The sequence below is a fragment of the Melanerpes formicivorus genome, unplaced genomic scaffold, assembly GCF_026170545.1.
Source record: "Melanerpes formicivorus ecotype bairdi unplaced genomic scaffold, bMelFor1.0.p_v2 SCAF_8, whole genome shotgun sequence".
Classification (NCBI taxonomy): Eukaryota; Metazoa; Chordata; class Aves; order Piciformes; family Picidae; genus Melanerpes; species Melanerpes formicivorus.
The window spans coordinates 10,619,915-10,646,393 of record NW_027142360.1 but is presented as its reverse complement, the minus strand read 5'-3'; the positions used below and the strand labels follow the sequence as shown (position 1 = coordinate 10,646,393).

The 26,479-nt window shown below is 49.1% G+C and overlaps 2 protein-coding genes across 7 annotated transcripts in view; one reads left to right on the top strand and one right to left on the bottom strand.

Annotated features, from left to right (window-relative positions):
* The window catches only part of FAM131B (family with sequence similarity 131 member B), a 28,209-nt gene extending 18,308 nt beyond the window's left edge, over positions 1–9,901 (bottom strand). The window contains exon 1 of one of the 2 annotated variants that reach the window (XM_068142081.1): positions 9,793–9,901. In XM_068142081.1, coding sequence (XP_067998182.1) covers positions 9,793–9,820 — 28 coding nt within the window. In that variant the 5' untranslated portion in view covers positions 9,821–9,901. Of the gene's footprint in view, positions 1–9,447; positions 9,470–9,792 lie in introns of those variants that run through there. The other variant, XM_068142082.1, reaches the window with a different exon arrangement.
* The window catches only part of ZYX (zyxin), a 28,148-nt gene continuing 11,476 nt past the window's right edge, over positions 9,808–26,479 (top strand). Inside the window, exon 1 of one of the 5 annotated variants that reach the window (XM_068142076.1) lies at positions 9,808–10,011. In XM_068142076.1, the coding sequence (XP_067998177.1) occupies positions 9,810–10,011 (202 nt within the window). In that variant the 5' untranslated portion in view covers positions 9,808–9,809. Of the gene's footprint in view, positions 10,012–10,278; positions 10,358–15,303; positions 15,507–24,673; positions 25,087–26,479 lie in introns of those variants that run through there. The other 4 variants (XM_068142078.1, XM_068142077.1, XM_068142079.1 and 1 more) reach the window with 4 other exon arrangements.

The window sequence follows — 26,479 nt, the reverse complement described above, 5'->3', positions numbered from 1 at the left end:
AGCATCACAGCTCTGCCTCTTTTAAACACCTCCAGGGATGGGGATTCAGCCATCTCCCTGGGGAGTCTGCTCCACTTCATCTTAGAGCATAAGAACACTATGTCCCATAGTCCCATATAACATTCCTTGCCTACCAATGGAGAACAACAACTATGCCAAATACTCCCCAGGAGTCAACCAGCAGATCACAAACCACCTGTATCACCCCAGAAATGTTCTTGATCCCTCTCTGTGGGGTGGGCAGCACCATGGCCACGGTGATGTCAACAGGCCAAGGTGAGACTCCACAGCTGCACCTTCACACCCACTACCATTCACCAGCTAGCAGGACAAGTTGGAGAAGCAGAACAAGTCCCTGCTCAAAACAGCAGCACAATACTCCATCAGCACTCTGTGACCTATCCCTGCAAGACTGACCAGCCTCCAAGAGAAAGTAGTAGGTGGTCTTTCATGGTTCAGACAGTTCAAACTGGATTGTGCTGGCATGTGCCTTCCCCCACCACCTCAGAGGTGTCTGTCACTCTACTCCAGTGACAAGAGAGCGTGCAACACTTTCTTGAACTATTGGTGTTTTGCAAGGCTCCCAATTGGACCTGGAAGCTCTCTGGAGCAATCAAGTTCCATATGAACACAAGGAAGGGGGAAGCTCCCCGTTGAGGCCCAGCTGAACAAAATTCACCTCCAACCTTAGCAATGCATGGAAGAATCATCCCTGAAGCACCACTACAACTGAGGACTACTGGGTCCACTGAGTCCATAGAGTCAGTGATCCTGGGTCAATCCTACCCAAGTTGACTGGTAAAGTATAGAACACCCAGATTATACCACCCCTTCCTACCTCAAGCAAGTCTCACAGGAGACTAGTTCCCATCAACACCTAGCTCAGTGGAGATACCTCTGAGGCACTGCCCTGTGACTGCTGGTTCAACTCATGCACCACTTCAGCAAGCTCTGAATAACCAGTTGACTTCCCTCAGGAACACCTAACACAACATTCATGCATCAACTGCTCAACTTCCTGCCCCTGACAGCTAGTTCCAATACATGGTCAGGACCACTCCTTCTCAGCAAAGAATGAGGAACCCTGGTGTCCAGTTTCTACTCTGAGCTAATTCCACAGACCACCAGGAACATCAGCTGTAAGACCTCTCCATCAAGCAGAAGGCAGAGGTTTACCCACAGGGCTACTTGACTCATATCTCTTATGCAATGAGAGAGAGATGCCAGTTTTCTGACTCCTCCAGAACTTGTTCTCAAGATTCCAGCTGCACTTGTCACATCTTTAGGGTTGTACAGTTCCCAAATTCTGGACCCTCTGTCATCCACTTCCCCACTTCTCACCAAGCCTGCTATCCCCAGCTCCACTGGGAGGAGTACTCTAGATCCCAGCAACCAGCAGTGCTGGTGCTGTTTCTATTCCCTTGTTCTGGGCAGGACATCAGTAGGCAATATCGAGCAGTCCCTAGATCCCATGGAAATGCAGGGGTGCTCTGCTCACTCTTCCTCTGGTGCCCTGTTTCCCCAGGTCTAGCCTCTTAGTCTTTATTCTGGTCTCTCATATTTTTTCCCTGCCTCCAGTCCCTCACTTCACCTCCATAACAGTTTGTTTGTTGTTTTTCTTTCTCCCTGTCTAGTTTCTTTTCTTGACTCTCTTCTTCTTTTGGGGAGTGGTAGGAAAGCAGGCATGTAGTATTTGTTTGGGAGGGATATCAGCTTGTCCCCAAAGTGGGAGCAGATGTGTAAGGAGGAGTCTAAGAACACAGGATCACAGGATGTTAGGGGCTGGAAGGGACCTCCAAAGATCAAGTCCAACCCCCCTGCCAGAGCAGGACCATGGAATCTAGCACAGGGAAACACTGCTGATATCTTCCCAGAACACCTGTCCTATCCTGACACAATTTATACCTGAGACAGTGATGTTGCCTCTGCATTTTGTCATCTTCAAAGGAGCTTTTTAGTTTTCCTTTTAAAACCAAATATAACTTTTAGCACCCCCAGCATCCTGTGTCCAGGAGCTGCACAATTTACCTCTGGCTTTTGTTTGATTGAAACTTGCCACTTGCTAGTTTCATTTGATGTCTGCATTCTGTTTCTAAGCAGATAGCAAAATAGCCTTCCCTCTTCATTTTCTCCATGTTGCTCACATCACAGAGAAGATTCATTTTTCTGTAGATTCCCATTCTAACATTCCATAACCACCTCTTCTCCATACATGAGGAATCCCTATTTAAGTGGCTCCTCACATCCACACTTCTGATTGTCTTCGCTGGCCCTTTCTGAATCTTTTCCAATTAGATTATGTCCTTTCTGAAATGGGGATGGACAATCAGGAGCTGCTCATTATGTTCAAAATCAGGTGTAGGATGGATTTAGGCACAGTATAGTGCTCACTTCACTCTCTTTTCCCAATTACTAATATTTGAATGGCATTTTTACTGGTGCTGAGAATTATGCTGCTCATTATAACCCCAAGATCTCATTCTTCAATGCAATAGTAAACTCAGAACCTACATCACTGCAAACAGAATGCTAGAACTGCTTAGCCTGCAGGCATCATTTTACACTTAACTACCCAAAACTCCACCCATCATTTTCTTAACAGTCACTCCATACTGTTGAATCCTTTTGCAAATCTCAGCATACAACTTTTTGTTTGCTCCCCCAAATGATTGCTGTCATTATCATACTTTGTTACCTCCTCATCTGCCTCCCTTTTTCCTATTATGGGGACAAACCTGCAAGACTGTTTCTGAAAAATAGCCATTCCATGCTGCTACTCCTTGTTTACTGCCTTTACCTAGCTGCTAAACCATTCCAAGAACTTCCCTTTGATTCAGCAGCCTGTGGTGAGTGACCTTTACATAGACTATAGCCACGGGATCTCTTCTGGCAAGCACAAATACAGGCTGGGCAAAGAGAGCAGTTTGGAGGAGAAAGAGGTGTGGGTGTCAGCTAATGAAAACCCCAACATGAGCCAGCAATGGTCACTGGCAGCCCAGAAGGCAGCTGTGTGCTGGGCTGCATCCAAAGCAGGGAGAGCAGCAGCACAGGGAGGAGATTCTACACCTATGCCCTGCTCTGCTGAGACCCCACCAGCAGCACTGCCTCCAGTTCTGGTGCCCTCAGTGTAAGAGGGACATAGAGCTGCTGAAGAAGGTCCAGAGGAGGCCACAAAGATGATCAGAGGGCTGGAGAACCTCCCTTATGGGGACAGGCTGAGAGAGTTGGCCACAACAACCCCATGCAGTGCTACAGGCTGGGGTCAGAGGGGCTGGAGAGCTGCCAAACAGAAAGGGACCTGGGGGTACTGGTCGATGGTAGGCTGAACATGAGCCTGCAGTGTGCCCAGGGAGCCAAGAGGGCCAATGGCATCCTGGCCTGCATCAAGAACAGTGTGGCCAGCAGGAGCAGGGAGGTCATTCTGCCCCTGTACACTGCACTGGTTAGGCCACACCTTGAGTACTGTGTCCAGTTCTGGGCCCCCCAGTTTAGGAAGGATGTTGACTTGCTGGAACGAGTCCAGAGAAGGGCAACAAAGTTGGTGAGGGGCTTGGAACACAAGCCCTATGAGGAGAGGCTGAGGGAGCTGGGGCTGCTTAGCCTGGAGAAGAGGAGGCTCAGGGGAGACCTTCTTGCTCTCTACAACTACCTGAAGGGAGGCAGTAGCCAGGTGGGGGTTGGTCTCTTCTCCCAGGCAACCAGCACCAGAACAAGAGGACACAGTCTCAGGCTGTGCCAGGGGAGGTTTAGGCTCGAGGTTAGGAAGAAGTTCTATACAGAGAGAGTAATTGCCCATTGGAATGGGCTGCCCAGGGAGGTGGTGGAGTCACTATCGCTGGAGGTGTTCAGGAGGAGACTTGATGGGGTGCTTGGTTGCATGGTTTAGTTGATTAGGTGGGTTGGATAACAGGTTGGACACAATGATCTTGAAGGTCTCTTCCAACCTGGCTTATTCTATTCTATTCAAAGTGATAATAATAAATAGACAAAGCAGATAATTATTTTTTCCCCATGTGCCAAGTGCAGAAGTTGTCCAACCTCTTCCTGTTCAATATTCAGCTCTCAACAGATCAAGGAACCTCATTAGTGCAGAAGTACTTGGCTGCAGGAAGTTTCATAGAAGACATGGAATGAAATCAGCTTGACAGGATCTGTTTTGCATAAAGCCACTCTGACTGGCATGTTGTCCTCCTAGTATTTTACAGGGAATGTTATCATTAAGCACCCAAGTCATCTCTCTGAACTTTCAAAGTCATGCAATCCCCCCACCCCCCAGCTTTTCACTTCCAGATCTTCCTCACTGTTTCAAGACTCATTGAAAAACAAAGCTTTGACTTTTTATGCAAGTGCTTACAAACTCTTGATTGCCAAGTTACCTCGAACTGGCTGTTGTAAAGTATCAACCTAAAAATCATGGTTACTTGCTGTTGGACAGCATATGCTTATTAAATGAGCTGAACACTATTTTCTTCTACTTCCCTCCAAGAAAACAGGCCTGGCTATTGATTAGTTCATCTTTTCTGCATCAATACACAGCAGTCTATTGAAGTTAGACTCCCAGCTCTGTAAAGCCAATGAAATTCATTAGCTCAATTTGCCCATCAGCACTTTTGTAATTTCTCTCATAGCTCTGTCCTATTACTGCCCAGAAGAATGCCCAAAGTCAGAATGTTGTCCTGCAGTTTCATTCCTCAAAACCATGGTTTGCTGTCCACAGGAATAATCAAAAATACTATTTTGTTGTATTTTTATTAAAAAAAGGTAGTCTTAGGTCAATCAGCAACATGCCCAAAGCTGCTTTCTTATACTACTGACCACTGCTGGTACACTTCTCTTGCTATTGCAGTGACCCTGACAAGACCATCAGTTTATACAAGCTTCAGAACAAATGGCTGCTAGGTCAAGGCCATAGTCCCTGCTCAAATCCTTACTGGTACAATAGCTTCTCATCCCAGAGCTCTTCAGTTGAAGTTAAAAAAGTGACCACATTGAGAACTGCTTGAAAGAAGAAAGGCCAGACTGGGAAGGAATAAGAAAGGAAACCAATCACAGAGCAGTCTGCTTTGGAAGGAAAGGTGTCCCTTTGTCCCTCTCTTGTCTTGTCTCTTTCCCAGGGGAGAGCAGAACAAGTCACATATGCCCTTCTTCACCTCTTCTCACAAATCTACCCACACTGCCTATAAAGGGGAGGTTTCTACAGAGGGGTCTGTGCTCCTTCCCCTTCTAGCTGTGTGCATGCCAGCAGATCAATGTATCTCTAATCCCATGACTCAGTTTTGCTCTGCATTACCATCTTCTCTCCCAGGCTGCTGCTTCTTTTCACTAACTCACTCAGGCATCACTTCTTCTCACTAACTCACTCACATGTTGAAGGTGAAGGAGGGAGGAACTGGACCCCGAGTCCCTTGATGAGATGGCTGCCTGCAGACTGGGTGTCTCACTCTTTCACACTCCAAGTGCACACACTGCATTTTCCATACCAGATCTCACTCCACACGCCTTCAGATCTAGGGAGGATGAGTAAGGAGAAAACTGAAGGGGATGTTCCCTGGTTGCTCCAGCTGCTTACCACCTCTCCTATCAGCCTGCTATCCTGCTCCCACTCCACTGCATCTAAAGTGGCTGGATTAGAAGTGGGTAGTCTTTGACTCTCATTGGCATATCATTAGCATATCCAGTGAGAAAGCAACCCAGAAAGTATGTACTCCTTGCTCTGACAGTACACTGACTGTTCCTTGCAGAGGAGAGTCTGGCAAGCCAGGCAGCTTTGGCAGGTCAGATTTGACCTAGAGACTGATAAATGACTGCCTTTCCCATTTGACACGGCTGGTGGCTGACACTCTGTGCATGAGCTTCAACCAACTACCACTTGTGCAGTTTCTTGCCAAATTACAGACCAGAAAAACACATGGGGAGGACTTCAGCTAACAGCTGGGGTTAATACAGTGAGGGAGTTTGTGGCACAAGGTACTCTCAGGAGTTGGTGATGGGGAGAAGGTACAGGAGCGTACTAATGACATGCAGAAGACCTGGGGTTCTCTGGCAGATGAGAACTAAAGCAATGGGTCTAACCTGACTCAGAAAGGAAACCACTGCAAGCTTTAGATCCTAAGCAGAGGATCACAGGATAATTCAGGTTGGAAGGCACCTCTTGAGGTCCAAACTCCTGCTCAAAGCAGTCAGCTGTGAGGGTAGACCAGGCTACTCAGAGCTTTTTCTTCCAGTCTGGTCTTGAAAACCTCCAAGAATGGACACTGTACAACCCCTCTGGGAAAACCCTTCCAGCTCCTTGACTTTCGTCATGATCAAAAAGCTTTTCCTGATGTCCAGTGTGAGCAACTCTTCCTCTACACTCCAAAAGTACTGTTAGTTTTTCACTTCTTGGAATATTTTCCCACCATTTTATGTCACTTCACGTGTTTCCTGCAGGCTTCTGTGCAAAGACATCATTGGAGAAAACTGAGAGCAACCATGAGCTTAACAGGCTTCAGCTTTCTATTGATTTTAATCCATTCAAGGAATTAAGAAAGATCTTGTCGTGCTAGCCAGAGCAGCCAGTATTAGCAGATGTCCAAGTTGTAGTAGAAAGCACACTGGCAATGCATTCAGGCATCTACACAGCCCTGAAACCTTGTATTTGGCTACTTCAGTTACTGACAGCAACCAAGCTGATCTTTGCATTTAGTTGGTGCTCAAATGTCCATCTACAAGTTCCCAGCTGTATTTTGTGACCTTCTCTGTCCAGCAACCTCAGTGAAAGCCTCCTTTATGTTCACTGAAGCTGAGTCCCAGCTATGATGACAGTTACCAGGCACCTCTCTGGACCTATGAGGGGTAATTATTACCATGAGATAGACCTGACTGGTAGCTATCATCAGAGGCAGGAGCCAGGGGCAATGTTCATTGTGTAACACAAAGCACATGCATGGCACTGAGGTGTTTGTGGGTTCATCTGTGGAAAAGGTGATTTAGTACCAGTTTAGCCTTTTCAGATAGCTTTTCAGCTGTTTTTCATACCCTAGGAAATCCAACTCTGACCTCTGGCTGTTGTGATTTCTGGTGTCCTCCATAAGACACAGACGTTATATGACTCCATTTCAATTTTGTGCATATGGAGCTGCTCTGTTATGATCCTCTCCATTACTTTTCCCTGGGGAGAAATAACCAAAACCTCATATTTAGGCAAGAAAATTTAAAGTTGCACATCACTAAACATGTGCAAACTATGACATCTAACTAAATCATAGTAAAACGTCCCTGCGGGAGATGGAGAAATCATGTGGCTTGCTGAAAACTGGAATGGAAAAAGGCCTGGAGCAAGCTCAGGGCACAATCCTGCACTGGCCCTTGTGCAGTGACTAAACTAAATGTGACTGATTACAAGCTTTCTATCACTAATTAAAGCCTCTCAAATTCTGAGTTCAAAATGTGCTACACACAAACTCCCAGGTAAAACCAACACCAGCACACCACCTCTCTTCTATCTCTAGGCTCTACCTCGTCTTGCAAAGGCAATACAAAGCCTACTGATCTGATCTGGCAAGAGTCTAACCAAGTACACTGTATGTCAAGAACACAAAGCTCTGCTCATGCTAGGGTGTTAGCTTCCAGCCATATCCTGGAGCTCACATAAAAGCACTGACTTCCTAAAACAGGTCTGAAGAATCCTTCCAATAACTGCAGGAGGGCTGGAATCAAAAATCTAGGCTGCCAAACAGGAATTGGTTTTGAACAAATCTCCTTAGGTGGCAGAATCCAAGAAAACCTCAAGGATCCCACCTTCACACAGTCCAACCTCTAGAACTCCAAACATATAAAGTCTCTGCTGCAGCAAAAGGAGTGTAAAGTTTCACACCAAGCAGGCATCAGGCACTATTGCTACAGCTGTGACTCCCACAGGGATTTAGAACCACAGTTGTACAATCCCCCTTAACACGCACCTCCAGAAAACCTCCTCAGTTAACTGCATAGAGGTCCCTACTGTCCACTGTGCTCTCACCATCTAGAATGAGCCTATACTGCATGAACCAAAAGCTACTGTAGCATAGGAAGTTCAATACCTGTACCATTAAGGTCTACATTTAAGCATGCAAAATGAATTCTCTATTAGTATTATCCCATCATCATTGTAATGCAGAGATGTTCTTTTACGTGCTCACATATGCCCACATATTTGTATGACATTTACAGAAATATAAATACATCTATGAGAAAGACATTTGCAACAGCTCAGCCACAGAGGGCTTTTATGTAGCAGATTCCAGGCCACAGATCATAAAGATGCTGCCATGCATAGGAAAAAAGACCTAAAAGTGTGGTTGAGTATGACAACCTAGCCACGATTTGCAGCAAAGTGGATGTTACTAGAGGCATGTTTGCTCGTCATTTGGACAGTGCTATGGGGAGAGGGAGCAAGAATTAACACTGCTAGTTCAGACATGTTGATAAAAGGGGGACAGGTAATCTGCCAGCTAACAGGAGAATAACATCCTTGGCAGTGTGCATGTGTGGAGGATATGGGAAAGGCAGGAGAGAGAGGCAATACGTGTTTTGATTTGGTATATAGACAGGAGAGCCTGAAGCTCCTCACAGGAAATATTGCGGTGATCTCTACCATGTGGACATTACAAAAGACACAGGAGATTTCTTTAGGGCATGAGGACGTTTGAGACCAGTAAGAGACAAAGGCTAGATGTGGGTGCTAAATCCCAAAGCAGAAACTGGAGTCTGTAGTTTAAAGCTAGAGGAGTAGCTGCTTCCTGGGAGCGCTCGCAAAGGGCTTTCCCATTGAGCCAAGAAGTGTCACAACACCAGGCTTTGACACAGTCCCGCAGATGTATTCTGGGCAGGTAGTTCAAGCCCCTCACCCACTTCCCACAGACATCATAGTGCCCATGCATACTGTGGAAAGGCTTGAGAGCCACATACCACCAAGTGAGCTGTGCTTTGCTCTTGAAGATTGTTTTGGTGGCTTGAATGACACCTCCCTGAACTGATGTCTGAGCGTGTGGTTCGCACAGGAAGAAATCTACCTGTAGGGAGGAAAGCCTTGCCACAAGATGCCATTTTTACTTGTAGAGACCTGCACTTAGGGGCAAGGGATCTCTTGGCGGCCGAATGCATGTAGGAGAGGAGAGCTAGGTCACACAGCCTAAAGGCTGGCTTCCTCTGCTGTAAAATGTGTGCGGACCAGGGAAAAGATAAGAGTCCTCCCACTCGCAATGGTTCTGCAAGAGGGAAGGGATTCGGTCTGGTCTGCTGCTCTCCATTGAAGTCTACGTAGGGGGAAGGGGGGCAGAAGAAGACGTGCGGATCATGCAATATTATCTATCCTCGGATAACAATAAACGGCTGACGAGCAAAAAAAAAAGCAGCGGCCGGCCGCCCGCTCCCGCCTCGGGAGGCACGCCCCGCACCCAAACCCTTCTCCGGAGGCAACGCACTGACCCACATGTCCTGTGACCTTCCGCCACGGGTGACACGGAGAGACGTTCCCTCCTGCTCCAGGCATGCCCCGCAGCCCCGCTCTCCTTCTCTCCGTCCCTGCTGACCAGCACCTAGGCCAGCGGCTGGGGCTCGGCGGCTCCCTGCCGCCCTGCCCGCCCCGCCGCGCCACAGGGGACCGGGGCAGAGGTGGGTTAGGCACAGCGTCGAGCAGCTAATGGCGCTGGACCGGCGCCGGGAGGGGGGCTGCGAGGGGCGACCCGCCCCTACCCCTGCCGTGCCGCTACACGGGCGGGGGCCGCGGCTGCCTGAGCATCCCCTTAGCGCCGTCCCCTGCCAATGCCTTACCCACAGTGCGGGATCCGATGCAGCCCATCACTCCGGCAGAGCTCCGGGGAGAGGCGGCACAGCCTCAAGAGCGAGGAGGCGGAGGAAGAACGGGAGCGGGGGATGTGGGAAAGGAGCCGGTCCCTTCAGCGGGAAACGCCGAGGTGGCCCAGCCGGCACCGGCGGCGGGGGGTCATGGTCAGGTACTAACGCCGAGCGGCCCCCGCCGGTGCGACGCAGGTAGGAGGGGAGCCCGCGGGCCGGGCTGTCATCTGCCCCCGCCGCACCTTCGCGCTTTGTTCCACTCCCCCTGCGGCTCCTCGCTCGCCACCGCCGCGTTCCTGCCGCCGCCGTGCCCCGCTCTGCCCGCTCCCCCCTTCAGCGGCTCCCGACGGGAAGGCGGGCTGAGATTGGGTAAACAGCTCCGGCCCGGCAGCACCGCGCCGATTGGCTGCCGGCCTCCGCGGCCAGGCGAGGCAGGGCTGGGCCGGGCCGAGCCGAGCTGAGCCGCGCCGTCCGCCCTCGAGGAGCGGCGGGACGGGGCCGGCGGGCAGACCGGAGCGAGAGCCGGGACGGCGGTGAACTGGTGCGGGCAGCGCCGCGGAAGGCGGGCGGCGGTGGGTGGAGCAGGCGGAGCGGGGTGGGGTGGGGGCGGCACAGGTGAGCGGCGAGCGGCACTGCAGGCCGGGTGGGGGACGAGCAGGTGGGGACGGGGGGAGGTGGGAGGGGAGCATCCCCGGAAGAAGACGTGAGGGGCGCGGCGGCGCCGCGGATGGAGGCGGTCGGGGCGGTTTCCTGGTAATTACACTTGCCAGTGCGATTACCGGCAGCCCCCCCAGCGGCTGTGCGGCCGCCTCTCCTGGGGCGGGCTCGGGACGCTCCTCTGCTGCCATCGAGCCGGGCTAAGGTGGCTGCGGTCGGCGGAGCGGCCCCGATGAAGGGCTTCGGGGAGTGGAGAGTGGCTCCCGCTCTGATTCGCTCCTTCCGAAGCTCCCAGGAGCTGAGGCTTGCTGAAGGACTCGGTAGGCGTGGGGCGCAGATGTGCCACGCTGCCCTCCCCTCCCTTCGGCGCCCTGCAAACAGTGAAAGGAGCCAGCTCAGCCCTGTGGAAGATGGTTGAGGCCTTTCCCGCGTCCTTCCCGCTGACATGGCAGCGAGGAGGAATCTCTGCAGGTGGAGAAGACGCTGTTAGGTTTGGCATCTTCACAGCCCGAATGTTTCCTCACCTGATAGCAGCAGCAACAGGCAGCGTCCTTCCGTCCCACATTCCCAGCACTACGGACTCTCCTCACTCTGCTCCTTCCACCTTGGCATGATTTCTCCCTGTCCCTTTGGGCTTCCCTCCCCCCAGAAATCTCACTGATCTCACCAGCTTCTTTTCACCAAACTCTAGTAAGAGCAATTTGAATTTTGCTGGTCCCAAATGAACCATGGTGCCCTCATCCTCAGGCCTGGAAAACTGAGATTTTGTCTTGCATTGCTGACAAGTCACTCAAGTCAATTGGACAGCCCTAAGTAACAGCAGTGGTGGGCAATAGGTAAGCTTATTCATTTTCCCATTCACAACTTACAGTCCACCTAAGGGAGGTAAAAGAAAAAACATTTAAAAGAAGAAAAACCCATGTACTTCACCTAGAATATCTTGCCTGACCCTCTGAAACAGTAAGCAGAACTCTACTCACAAATTCAGTTTACAAACTGAAATTTATGTAGGAAGGACACTGGCAGAAAAAAAGCATTGCAGTATCTGAATATATGCAGGTGTGTCTTTTTATATGCAGGTGTGTCTTTTTCTTTCTTCATGATATTGCAGATTATTAAGTATAGTGAACATGACTACTGAGGGATCACAGTCCCATCCTGTCTGGGCGCCTGAGCCCAGTCTGCTCTGGTGTTCTAATGCTTACCACAGTACAGCACATTAGATCTCCACTGAGGAGGAAGCCTTCCCACAGCTAGAATTCTTCCCCTATTTTGCTCCTCCTTACAGCTTCTCTATATCATAGAACTTCTCAGGACTGCCTATTGTAGTGTCTCACCACCCCCATATTGAAGAACTTCATAGGATCCAGTCTAACCCTGCTCTCCCTCAGCTTCAAACCATTTCCCCTTGTCCTGTCTCTAGATACCCTTGTGAAAAGTCCCTCTGCAGCCTGTCTGTAGGATCCCTCCAGGTATATAGTTCCAAATCTATCAGTTTTCATTTTGAATGACTCATGAATGATTTTTTCCCCAACTCTTAAAAACTAAGTTGGATAAATGGTGGGAAGCCATAGATCTTGTGGAACGTTATGTTAACCAGAGGTGTTTCAACATCTGTGAACAGCAGATCCATGTTGACTTCCAGGGCTAAATGCAAGGGGAAACAAAAGGAAATTGGAATGGGAAGACCCAAGGCCTGTGTCAGGTAAGTATTTTTTTAAGTTAGTGGCTGCCCAGCCAGCCTTTGTCATCCACAGTCTCTTGTGATTAGGACAACTGTCCTCAGGAGTCCCACCACAAACCCTACCAAGGAGCATTTACATCTCATCCTAGCCTGAGAATATGTGTAGCTGAGACAGCTGTGAGCAACTTCTTTTCCTCTGTCCAGAGAGATTCATAGTTTCAGTTTAATGCCCCCCTCCTCCCCTTTACCCACCCCCTCAATCTAAATCTGTTCCTCTGTGAAACTCCTTTCTTCACTCTGAGTGTTTCTGTTGTGGTTTCCTTTTCAGTGAAGATTGCAGGTAATCTCATTGACTCTCCTTACTTGGTTCCCCCTGCATGCTGCTTTAGCTAGTCTCTCATGATGGCTCAAACTCTAAGCCATTCCCCAGGCCCTAGCAAGTGCACAGGTGGCTTTACTTTCATTAAGTTACAGTATCAGCTACATCAGTCTGCTCTGACTTGGCCTCAGGGAGCAAGTCTTAGCGCTTGCCCTGCCTTTCCAGTTCTTGATGGGTTTGTCTTGTACTGCTTTAGTGAGGTGCTAGTTTATGTAGGGATCTGGCAAGCACCCACATTGCTGCGAGGCAAGTGTTAGGCATGCACAGCGGGGAGAGAGAAGTGGGAAGGAGGAATGTCCTTTCCACACAGGTGTCCATTCATTCACTCTGCAGAGCTCCTGGCCTGTCTTGTGGCTGTCTCACATGTCCTGATGCCACAAGCTTGCTTCACTTTTCCTTTGGCAGCAACAGCACTTCGCTGTTGGAAGAGCTACCTGTGAGCAGCTATGGCCGTGCTTTGTCTGCTCTTTCTAACACAATCACTTTAATCAAACTCCTCACCATCTTTTGCTTCTTATTCACACATTTATTTTTTTATGGACCTTGAGTACATAAATCTCCATATTTAAAGTAAATTTCATTCACATTTGAAGTTGGGAAGACTCTTGGTTTTGACACAGTTGCTTGGCTCTTCCGTACAGTAGGTTCCATGCAATAGGGAGCTTATCATCAGGGAAGAGTTTCTGGTTTTACTTCCTCACCTTGGTTAAAATAAGTTTCATACAGTGGCACAAGAAAACAGGAGCTGTTTTCCATTCTGAAGAAACACATGGTTTGATACAAGAATAGGAGTAGGAGGGGAAGTGACAGGACTGAATCTTTGAACAAGGGACTAAATCAGAGCATAAATCTAACTGTCCCCCACAGTTTCTGTCTTTGCTCTTCCTGAGCAACAGCATGCTTGCTGCTGCTGCAGGGTGCAGGAGGGATCTGACAGAACAGAAATTGGTTTGTTTGTTTTGAAATACACTTTCTGATAGGCTTGGAGTGTTTTAAGTATTGCAGGGATCATCTCGTGTAGGAATTGTGTACAAGGCATGTTTAGTAAGTGCTGATTTCAGTGTATGTTTGCTATCACAGTGGGTGCTGTGCCCCTGTAGTCTCCCATAGCTGCCATTTAAAACAGGGAGAATGGAAAAAATTTCCAATGTGAATTTGGCTACCTAATGTTCCCCTTTCAAGTGAACATTGCCAAGCCCCTGATGACTTCAAATGTCTTCTTCCTGTCTGTTGTTCATCAACATCAGTTCCTGTCCCCAGAGGTCTCGTTGGCAGCCATGTCTCACCTCTCAGGAAAAGGCTCTAACAAAATGGTCATTCACCTCTTCTGGATCCTTTCTGAAACCCTTACTTACAATCCTGTGGCCTGACCAACTGTGACCACAGAAAGACATGGAAGAATTTCCTCCATGCTTCTTGCAAGATGTGTCTTCAGCTGTGGACACTATGCAGAGGTCTGTGCAGTTCATGGGCAGGAGATGTATACTAAAATAGTCTCTGTATAAGGTCTATAGAGGCAGGGCTCAGCCTCTGGGGACTGGTGCTTCAGTATGCTGGTCCTCTGGCCTCCTGCCAATGGCAGTATGGATTCCCCAGTAAATGCTGCTTCTGGCAGAGATCTTTGTAACTGTTCCATAGATGTAATGGGGTAGATGCCACAAGATTCAATTCTACATCAACCTGTATTAGCTACTGATAGGATTTTCATATGGGCTGAAAAGAAAATGAGGTAGCAAAAATGACTCTTGCAGTTGTTCTCTCTTATACAGAGCTCCTTTGGTGCAGGAGGCAGACTTTTCATGAGGTTCAAAGAAGGAAAAAAGCAGTGCCAATGTAGTTCAGATCCTGAAAGTGGTTTACCTTATCTGACAGAAATGGAAGGCTGGGTTCTGTGGTGAATCAACTGAAGCCTTTGAAAGGCTGATGGGTGGAGATATGAGTGTAGGATGTTTGCATTACATGCTGTGAAAGAAACTCATGCTTACCTCCACTCACATGCAAGCCAATGTGATCTTGTTTTGCCTGCACCCAGAGGTCATAAAAAACTTTGAGAGAGCATATTAGTTCCATGCTGAGGCAGAACTACTCAATTTATCTAAAACTCCTCCTGGATGGTTTGTTCCACATTGCTGAAGAGGGGTAACAGTGAGCACCAAAACATTTTTCCCCCCTTTTCCCCTGCATGGTGAGTTCCCAGATTGGCCTCTGCTCCTGAAGCAGACACATGCTTTGGAGATCCTGGCATCATCTGCTGGAAACTGATGGAGTGTCCCAAATTAAGGACACTCTTTCTCAGAGGAATGAAGTACTTTGATGTTAGTCAGATACCTTACCTCTTTCTGAAACAAACTGTAAGAATCTCTGCAGGTGCTGAGGTTTGGCAGCTCGGCACATAAAGAGCAGGCCAGCAAGTGGGCTAGCAGCGACGACAGACAGCAGCCTTGCTTTGCTGCAAGGGCCCTGGTGTGTGCCCTCCCTTGTTTGGGGGTGTTCTATTCAAATACAACCACTCCTACAACACATAGTGTCTGGGTACACAGAGGAATGGTCGGTGCTCAGTATTCACCATTCTTTTCTCCCTTACCCTGGGGACTTGCAGCCTCATGGCTTTTTGGAACAGCGTTGCTGGTTTGCAGATTTCTGTAACGTTCTCTCAGCATCTTCACCCATGTTTGATTCCCCCCCCCCCAGTCATGCAGAAGTGTCATGTTCTGTGCTATATATATATTAAGGAAGATCTCATCTTTCATAAAGTTCACTTTTCTAGACTTTACAGAAGACCTAGAAAAGGAACTTGCCATCTGGAATTGTGGTGGTGTGGCTGGTTCTGTCAGCATTTCACCGAGGCCTTTGCAGCACACTGACCTACAGCACGTGATCGTGAGCGTTGGAACTGCAGCTCAGGAGCAAAGAATTAGCAAGTCTAGCCTGCTTCATCTGTCACAAACTTCACCCAGCAACACCATTCTGGTGAGCATCTCATAAGTCTATTCTGCATCCTCGTTGGCCCTTGTGTCTGAATCAGCCAAGTGCCTGCTCACATGGAACGGCACTGGAGGTATGCTGGGCCGTGATCTGAAATTCTAGTTTCTCCTGCCATGGCCTGGGGCTTTTCCAGTGGAATATTAAATGGGGAGATGAGTGAGATCACAGATAAGGGATCCCTCTCTGCCAGGAAGGACTCAGCAGGTGCTAACAAATGAGGAATCCAAAAAAGGACCTAATTCTGGGAATGTTAGAGAAAGGGAACTTTGCTAATCTCTGGCAGTCACACTGAGTGCACAGGTTCCTCCCCATCAGGTGGGTAGTGCCAAGAGGGCAGGTCTGAGGAGGTGGCTTTGGCTGGTCAAAGATGGTATGGGGTATGCACTGCGAAAACACATCACCAGTGACATATAAAGTGTGAGGTGTATCTGAGGGTGCAGACATCTCTGATGTGCTCTGAGCCTTACTGTGCCTTTTTTTAAACCCTTCTTTAGTTCCCTACCAAATGTCTCATTTCCAAACAGTGAAACACACAGCAGCGACTTCTCCTAAATGCCACTTGGATCTATACTGGTGGTGTTGCTCAAACAGCATTTTTAAACATAATCTGCAAGCAGTTCCTGTGCTGTTAAATTCCCAGTGTTATGTAAAAAGGCACAATATTTTTAGCCTTACAGAATATCAGTTGTCACCTCCTCACTCTGCCTTTGATATATTGGAAATGGGGGACTAGACACTCACAGAAGCTGTAGGTAACTGTTTTAGAAAGAAAGGTTATTTTCTGCACTGTGGTTTTGGAGTTAACCACATCTTAATAAAAACAGAGAAAAATACCCAAAGCCTTAAAATCCAGTCTGGACAAAGAAAGTATTTCTGATTTTAAAAGCTGGTGTGTGTCTGTCCTCTGCTGAATGCCTGGGTATGGAATAGTGAATGTATCCAGAAGCAAAAGAGCAACTGAACCTGTTTGCTCCTGCACTGACAGAATGGCTGCCATGCTAAAAACATCTCCAGAAAGTGTCCTCTGCCATCTAACATGGAGCACACAGCTTCTGCCAGCAGGCTAATCAGCATTGACTCAAACTGGGTTTGGAATCAAGTCAGGCCTGCTGCTGTTCTGGAGAATGCGAATCCAGAGATTCACAGATTCATGGAATGGTTTAGGTTGGAAGGGACCTAGAAGATCATCCACTTTCAACCCTCTACCATGGGCAGGGACACCTCCCACTAGACTAGGTTGCTCAAAGACTCATCCAGCCTGGCCTTGAGCATCCCCAGGAAGGGTGCATCCACAACCTCCCTGGGCAACCTGTTCCAGTGCTTCACCACCCTCACTGGAAAGAATTTCTTCCTAGTCTCCAGTCTCAATCTGCCCTCCTCAAGCTTCAATCCATTCCCTCTCATCCTATCACTACAAGCTCTTGTAAAAAGTCCCTTCCAGGCTTTCTTACAGGCCCTTCAGGTACTTCAGGTATATCTACCTGCTCTGCTGCAGGAACAGTCAAAGGGTTTTTGTCTGTATTCATCCTCTTACTCATGCTGGCAGTAAATTAGCTCACAAACCTGCTGACAGCCAGGTGAGCTAAACCTGGGAACTGCAGAAAACATCCTAGAGTTCCACATCTCTTGCTTTTGGAAAGCAAAGGCTTGAGGAGCTGCACCTTCTTAAAGCTCTGTTCACATTGTGGTTTACTGTACATTTGGTGGCAAGGTGTGGGGCATGTGGTTGGGGGAAAAGCAAGGGAATCTCAGAATGTGGGAATGAGTGTTTTCCAAGCAGAAGGGACCCTGACCCCTATCCATGCTCAGCTACATACATGGACATGCCCTAGTCACCCACCCTGCTTCAGCTGCATCCCACTGCCTTCTCCAGGTGTTGGCTGCTCAGTTTTCCAGAGCTGCTGAACAGCTCATTCTTCACCTGGGGCAAGAGAGACCTGCCAGGACAGCCTGCTTGCTTCCCTGTGCCTCAGGCACAGAGCCCAGCAGCACCAAGCAGGAGGTGGAGGAGAGTGGAGTGAGGGGGAGGAAGCCTGACAGTGAGCAAACCTCAGGAGCCATGGAGTTGTAGGCTTGCTGGCTCATCAAGAAGCAGATGGAGGCAGCAGAGCTTAGCAGGAGATCTCAGTGGCAGGAGACAAGGAAACAGCAGAGGTAACTCCTCTGGCAGCTGCATCTCCTGCCCAGGAGCCCCTGTCCTGGTTTTGCCTAGGAAAGACCTGACAGTCCTGCTGGAAATGGAGCTGCTTCCCTCAGTCCAGCCCCCTGATGCCCTGGCTGCCTGCCCACTCTGATGGCATGGTAAAGGTGATGCCCCAGAAATCCTTTGCTCCATGTTTGCCTCATCAGAAGTGTTTGCTGGCACGGCAAGTCTGGGGAATTTCTGTGTACCGTTTCTGGCCTGTTGCAGTGTTTCAGTTGGTGTAAGCTCACTGCACACATGTGACCTCCTGCAGCGTGTATGTGTGTGTGCCAGGCCGTGCTCTCACAATGGGGAGCTCTCTGGAGCTGCTGAACAGCTCCCTTTGTTGAGAGGGACACTTCCAAAGGGTGCCTTGCACAGCAGTGTCACTTTTGAAGGGAAGCAGCAGACAGACACCAGTTATCTGTCCTGGGTGGTTCAGTGATTTCTCCAGAAGAATTCATGACCTTTGCAAATAGCATTCCTGACTGTGTGCCAGTCTCACAGATGCAGGAGGATGACTGGGCTCATAAGCACTGGAGGCTCTGCTGTCTCTAGTGCAGCTCTCTGTGTTTGGCACCCAGCTGTCAACATGCATCCTGCAGTGGGTCTGAGGCACTCCAAGGTGAAACTGCCATTTGGTCAGAGGCAAGACAGTTCTGCACATGTCACAGCCTCCACAAAGAGCAGGAGCAGCAGCTGTGGCATTTGTCAATCTGTGCCAGGTGTAACACCCTGCATGAGGGAGGGAGGGAGGGAGGGAGGGAGGGAGGAAGGAACTGTTCTGGGTTCAGCTAGAACAGGGTTAATTCTCACAATAGGCTGGGAGAGGCCAGAGCCAGGATAGCTTAACAAAAGCAGCCATTGGGATATTCATGTAACCATAGAGTCGTTTTGTTGAAAGAGACCTTTAAGATCACAGCTGGTGAGGGAGCCAGCTAAGGAAAGCACCCTGCTGAACCTGCTCTTGGCCAACAGAGGAGGACTTGTGAGTGATGTGATGGCTGGAGGCTGTCTTGGGCGTAGTGGTCATGAAATGAGAATTCTTGATTGTTGCTGAAGTAAAGAGGGGGGTCAGCAGAATGGCCACCTGGGAATTCTGCTGGGCAGACTTTAGCCTTTTTCAGACACTGGTCAACAGAACTCCTTGGGAGGCAGCCCTGAGGGGCCAAAGAGTGCAGCAAGGCTGGATGCTGTTCAAGAGGGAAGTCTTAAAGCTGCAGGAACAGGCTGTCCCCATGTGCTGAAAGCTGAGTCAGTGGGGAAGAGAGAGCAAGACTGAACAGAGAGGTTTGGTTGCTGCTTAGGGAGAAAAGAAGAGTCTGTGGTTGTTGGAAGAAGGAGCAGGGCTCTCAGGAGGAACATAAGATTGTCACGAGATTCTGCAGGGAGAAAATGAGAAGGGCCAAAGCCCAGCTGGAAATTAATCTGGCTTCAGGTGTTAAAGAGAACAGGAAATGCTGCTACAAAGACATCAGCAACAGAAGGAGGACTGGGGAGAGTCTCTGGCCTTTGTTGGATGCAGGGGGAGCAGTGGTCAAGGATGAATGAAAGGCTGAGGGACTCGATGCCTCAGTCTTTAGTAGCAGGATCAATTGTTCCCTGGATCCCCAGCCCCTGAGCTGGAAGATATGGATGGGGACCAGAATGAAGCCCACATAGTCCAATAGGAGATGATCAGTGACCTGCTGCACCACTTAGATGCACAAAAGTCTAAGGGGTCTGATGGCAAACACCTGAGGGATCTGCTGGAAGTGGTCACCAAGCTACTTTCCCTCATTTCCCAGCAGCCCTGGCTAACTGTGTCCAGTGTCCAGTACTGTGTCCAGTTCTGGGCCCCTCAGTTTAGGAAGGAGGTTGACTTGCTGGAACGAGTCCAGAGAAGGGCAACAAAGTTGGTGAGGGGTTTGGAGTACAAGCCCTGTGAGGAGAGACTGAGGGAGCTGGGGCTGCTTAGCCTGGAGAGGAGGAGACTCAGGGGTGACCTTATTGCTCTCTACAACTACCTGAAGGGAGGTTGTAGACAGGCAGAGGTTGGTCTCTTCTCCCAGGCAGCCAGCACCAGAACAAGAGGACACAGTCTCAGGCTGCGCCAGGGGAGGTTTAGGTTGGAGGTTAGGAAGAAATTCTATACAGAGAGAGTGATTGCCCATTGGAATGGGCTGCCTGGGGAGGTGGTGGAGTCACCATCACTGGAGGTGTTCAGGAGGAGACTTGATGGGGTGCTTGGTGCCATGGGTTAGTTGTTTAGGTGGATTGGATTGGTTGATGGGTTGGACGCCATGATCTTGAAGGGCTCTTCCAACCTGGTTTATTCTATTCTATTCTGGGGAGGTCCCAGCTGGATGGAAACTGGACAATGTGAAACCCATCTACAAGAAGGGACTCAAGGAGGACCCAGGGCACTACAGACCTGTCAGTCTGACCTTGGTGCTGGGGAAGGCCATGGAGCAGATCATCCTGAGTGCCTTATGCAACATGTGCAGGACTAGTCAGTGCAGATTCCCAAAGCCTGCTTTACAAACATGATGTCCTTCTACAGCATGGTCACTCACATAGTGGATGAGGATGTGAATGTTGTTTACCTGGACTTCAGTCACACATTTGGCACACTGTCCTACAAGAACCTTCCTGAGAAACTGGCTGCTTATGGTTTGGATCAGTGGATGCTTTGCTGAGCAAAAAATGGCTGAATGGCCTGGCCCAAAGAGTAGTGGGGAATGGAGTTAAATCCAGTTGATGGCTTTCCAGCTGTTTCCTCTTTTCCTGCTTTTTTTGCTTGGGAGAAATTATTGACACCTCCTCACTACAACTTCCTTTCAGGTAGCTGTAAAATGATTCAGTGCCATGCTGATGTCATGCTCAGTGTACAGGAGGGAAAACACACATAGGTCAAGGGGTGTGTTCCAGTTGTGCTGTATACATGATTTCATCAGTAGTGATGTTGCTGCTGTTTCTTCTAGGGTTGGGCTCTTTTAAAGTCTCTCCAGCTCAAGCCATGGGGTTTTACCTTTTTCTCTCAAGTCTCCTTTCCATCCCACCAGGGCAGGGAGTGGGAGGCAGTGAGGGAGAAGCCATGTGGTGCTCATTGCCAGCTGGTGCTAAACCGTGACTGGAGCATGGCAGGAGAGGGCTGTGCTGTGGGAGCACAACGGATCCTAGGAGAGCCCTTCCCAGGGTACATCAAGTCCATCAGTCAGACAGCTTGCTGCAGGTGGCCCTCATCCTGCACAGTGTGGGCCTGAACCCCTTGGCCTAGGGACCCAAGTGGATCCATGATACATTCCCAGCTATTCCAGCAGGCACAGATATAGTATTAATGTAGCCCTGACCAGGGAAAGCTTATGAGCAACAGCTTGGCATGAATCAGTAAGATGTGGCTGGACTAAACAAAGGTTAGATGATTAAGGAAGTGTCAGAGATGAAACACAGATATGAGTCAGAACTTTACATTGATTAGGAAAACAGAGGCTCTCCCATGGCATCACTAATTATTAACCAGCTCCCACTGAGATAAAATGGCACTAATTGATCTGCTGGAGTGGATAGAGACATTTTGTGTTATTGAGACAACTAAAGCATCCTGCCCAGCATCTGGAGTGCTTTCTTATACCTTAAAGCCTACTGGGAACACAAAGATTCCCATCTGCAGCTTCCTGAACCCTCTTAAATTCAGGTAAGATTCTTCTGTCCTACAAGTTTAATTCCTTGATAGTGTTCATGCAAACATTCCTCCTTTTTCATTCAAGGGCTTAAATTTCTTCTCTTACCTCTATGTGTATTTTCATTTTATAGGCATCTAACCACTGCTAGCATAATCCTCATCTCAGTGCATTAACTTCCCATGCCACTTCTGGATGGCATTATTCTGTATTTACTCATTGCCTGACATGGCTGAATTTATAATGAGGATACTTTATACCTGGCTCCATGAATCTCTCTGAAATGAGTTCCATGAAGTCTAAGAACAAGCTTTGATTTAGTGGCACTGGGGCTTGCTTCCTGTACTCCAAAAAAAAAGAGCCCAGATAGAACTGCATAGTCTAAATGCCTCCCAAATCTGCTTTGGACTGGGCTGTCATTGCACCTATGGTTAGGGGGCTGGAGTACCTCTACTACAAGGACAGGCTGGGGGAGCTGGAGTTGTTCAGCTAGGAGAGAGCTTAGATCAGCCTTCCAGGACCTGAAGGAGGCTATAAGCAGGCTGCAGAGGGACTGTTTGCAAAGTGACAATGCAGGTTTGAAATGAGGGCCAATGGTTTGAAATGAGAGAGGAGCAGATTTAGATTGGATGTTAGGAACAAGTTCTGCACCATGAGGGTGCTGGAACGCTGCAACAGGTTGCCCAGGGGGGTAGTTGGAGCCCCATCCCTGGAGATGTTCAAGGTCAGGCTGGACAAGGCTGTGAGCAAGCTGATCTAGTGGAGGATGTCTCTGCTGACTGCAGGAGGTTGGACTGGATGACCTTTGGGTGTCCCAACCCAAACCATTCTATGGTGCACTCATACCACAATATCCTTCAACACACCAGATGGCTATTTCCATGGCATGGGGACAGCCAAAATGATTTATGCAGAGGACTGCTGCTAATTCCAGAAATCACAAGGGCTGGCACAACAAGCTGAGCAGACCTGCTGTACCCAGACAGCTTAATGCCTGTTCAGGTCTAATATTTTGCTTCAGCTAATGAGACTGACTACAACTGTGTGCATCCACCTTGAGTACTGTGCTCAGTTCTAGACTCCTCACTACAACATTGAGAGAGACATTGAGGTAATGGAGCAGGTCCAGAGGTCAACGAAGCTGGTGAAGGGTGTGGAGAACATGTTCTATAAGGAACAGATGATGGAACTGGGGTTGTTTAGTCTGGAGAAAAGGAGGCTGTGGGGAGACCTTCTGCCTCTCATCAACTCCCCGAAAGGAGGCTGGAGCAAGGTGGGTGTTGGTCTCTTCTCCACAGTAACAAGTGACAGGATGAGAGGAAATATCCTCAAGTTGTCCCAGGGGAGGTTTAGATTGGATGTTAGAAGAAACTCCTCGGTTGTCAAACACTAGAATAGGCTGCCCCATCCCTGGAAGTGTTTAAAAGAGGCAGAGATGTGGTGCTGAGGGACATGGTTTAGCATCAGCCTTGCCAGAGTTACAGAATATTTGGGCTCTTATCTCAAAGGTCTTTTCCAGCCAAAATATTTGTATGATTCTGTGATCTCAAGGCACTAATTTCAGTTTACAGCAGTAAAGTGTCTATTCTTCCAATACAGAATTGCACGAAGGAAGGTTGAGACCTTTCTTTCCTTTCCAGGGGAATCAGAAATAACACAGGGAAGCTGGTGCATCTTCATTTCTGATTACAAAAATACAAACTTTAAATCCACTCTATGGCAAGCATGAAAGCAGGGTAAAGTTTCCCCCTGCATGTCATGATGTTTTGCAGAGTTCTGCCTTTCACACATCCAACCTGCTAAACACTTTCTCTGGTTCATATTTGTTTCCTCATAGTTAAGAGTTCGTACAGAAGGCCTAACAGAGTGTGTTCTGCCTTCACAAGCTTTTAACATCACCATGTTTGTGTGGCATCAAACACACAACGCACCTGGGCTTACGGGGATGTGACCAGAAGGCATGAGAGCACAGATTTAGTTAGTTCACATCCTTTCAGCACTTTTTATAATCTCAGTACAAGGTATTCTTTGTTCTTTCTGGAGTCAGGGCTAGTCCAGGGAACGGTGGCAGAGTACCCCGAGGTCAGGCTGATTGTGTAAGGTGTGCTACAATGCTGCAGAATTTGGTTAGTGGTTCCACAGTGGAATCCATGCAGCTATGTAAGGAGTGAAGCTCAGTGCTACACCTTGCTATGGGTGACATTTTCACATGGTATGTGAGAATGAAAAACTTCACAGAAGGCCCAATTTATTCAACTGGTCCAATCTAATATATTACCTCTTTGTACAACCCTAGCTTGTAAAATTGAAGAGTTGTTTACAGTGGATTTCTCAACTCTTGATGAACCTCTTTGCATAGCTCTTTAAGGTGAGCATTTTGCAGCAGTACCGACTGGGAGTCTGAGGTGATGTGTGGCTTACTCACCCACCTGTGAGTAAATTATCAGCTCTGAGAAGTACCTACCTTAATAGGTTAAACCTTAAGAGCAGACAAGCCCCAGATCTGACCATGACCAAATACAGTAATTCCCCAGGGAATTTGCAACAGTAGGGGTATTAACCCCCAATATTAAGACCAAATCCCAAAGTACAATGATTGTTCCAAGCACAGGGATTTTGTCTTTATTGGTATGACTCCTCCCGAAGCGAAGAAGGAAGGAATGAAGCGAAGAAGGAAGGAATGAAGCGAAGAAGGAAGGAATGAAGCGAAGAAGGAAGGAATGAAGCGAAGAAGGAAGGAACGAAGCGAAGAAGGAAGGAACGAAGCGAAGAAGGAAGGAACGAAGCGAAGAAGGAAGGAACGAAGCGAAGAAGGAAGGCTTAGGTTACAAGTAATGTGAGCGTAGCTGAACCTCTAGCCAGCACTGGGATGAAAATAAACCCGATGTACAACACAGGCAATCATGAAAGCAATTCAAGCGGCTGGCGTCTGATGTAGAACAGTTTAGCGTTAGCCTCGCAGCCAGCACAAGCGGCACAGGCGCTGCCCTGCGCTGCCTGATTTCCGGCAGAAGGGAGGAGCGCGGCTCAGATGCTCTCGCAGCTGGTTCGCGTGAGAAGAGCCCGGCGGCGACTCTGACTCACCAGAGCTGCTGCCTTTATTCCTCACTCCAGCTCAGCGACTGGAAGTGAAATCGCGGGCTGAGGGCTGCTCTGGAGCTCGGGAAGGTGGGAGGAGCAGCGCTCTGTGAGGGCGGAAGGCAGCGGGCCCCAGGCCGGGGAGGGGATGAGGAAGCGGGGGCTCGGCGAGGGACGGCGCGGTGAGGCCGCGGGAGAGCGCCGGGGGGAACGCTGACAAAGCTTCGTTCTCCGTGCTCGCTGCCAGGCGGAGCAGTGAGCCCCCTTCCCCGTAAACGGTGCACAGAGGAGGGCAGCCGAGGGCTCCCGACTCCGCTTGCCCGGCCAGAGCCATCCCCTAGCCGTGCGCGCCTTCCCCCCTTATCTGCCGGCCACATTCCCCAGCGAGTGAGCTCAGCTGTTCGCGCAGCCTCTCTCCTTTTATGGTCAAACAACTTTGCCTGGGCGAGGCTTTTTTCGCGAGTTGGTAGGAAGCGCTGGGCTCAGCAGCTCCCCCACCTCTGCTTTAGCACTGCCTCTCGCGGCAGGCAGGGCGGCTGCGGCGGCAGGGCCGTGCGGGGAGCGCAGCAGCTCAGCCCCGCGATCGCCGAACCCTCAAGGCGGCGTTTTCCCCTCGTCGCTCTTCCGAGCCCCGTCCGCAGAGGTGAGTATTTTCTTGTGGTGTAGCCAAAAAAGGCTGCTGCCTGCAGCCCTGGGGCTGGGTGCTCCCGTTCACCTCCTGCCAATATCTCTGTCTCCAGCTTGATTCACAGTCGTGGTTCGTGGAGGCTTTTGTCGTTCCGCAGGGCAGAGGTTCCGCCTGTGTGGGGGATCTAGGGAATTTTCTTGCCTCCTGGTGAAATGGAGGCATCTACACCCTCCTGTACAGTTCCAGCGGTGGGGAAGAGGAAGGGGGTGCTGCCTGTTTGGTGGTTTGGTTTTTTTTTCTCCGAACAAGCTCTCTTTTGTGTGCCTAAGGATGAGTGAGACACCTTGGAGCCTTTTTCCAGATGTGTTTGAGAAAGAGAAATCTGGGACTCTTTGTGCATGAAATTTGTTTAATTTATGAGTTCCTGACTCTCTAGGAGTGCCCTGAGAATGTGAAGGCACAAATGTTTGCACAGTTGAAGATCTTCCCACCGTTTTGCCTACGTTTGCATAGCGTGGTGGAGGTGGGTTTTTTGTTTGGTTGAGTTGGGGTGGTCGTTGTTGGTTTGTTTTTTGGGGAGGTTCTTACCTCTCCCTGCACAAGGAGGAGGCAAGTTCAGCATCTGTAAGAGAACATTGGAGCTCTGAAGTCCCCCCTCCCCCAGCCTGGTTGTTTTAAGCCTCAGCCTTGCAGCTTGCATAGCTGATAGGACTTTGCTCTCTTTGAAGCTTTGTAACATTAGGCCAGGCTGGGAAAACTTTCTGGGATTAGCCTGTATAAGAGGATGAAAATAAGCGTATTTCCTAAGCCTGTTCAGTTTGTTTGCTTCATACTCTCTCGGTTTTTTCCTCCTGTGATTCTTTCTCTGACCCATGTCAGCTGGGAGGAAGTTGGTGAACTGTGGAAGTATAGATATGGCATGTCACAGAGCAGTGCTGGGCTGGCTGGTTTGGCTGCCTGTGTGGCTGGAGCCAAACTACTTAAAACCAACAAAGGTGAAGAGTAACTCTTGGCTCTACTTCCTCAGGGTCCTTCTCCTTTTGTTACCCCAGGAAAGGAGCTGAGCTTTTGAGTGTGGTGTCTTGGGATCAAAGAGGTGAAAGCTGTTTGGGTCCATAAGAGGAGGCAGGCCCACCATGGGTGGGTCCAGCAGGTGACCCTACTGCTGAGGGAGGTATCACTTGGTTCTGTCCTCCAGCTTCTCCTTGCCCTCTATTGGAGAAAAATGATGTATGAGGCAACTAAGTATCCTGACTATATCCTTTGGGGACATATTTCTTCATAGTTCTGCTTGAATCATCCTAAATGCTGTTGCAGCAGGCAGGAAATTCTTTCCCCTCAGGGAAAACATGAGGATGAGGAGGATTTAAGGTTAGGACTACTGGTGTAATGTGCCTTAACTTCTACA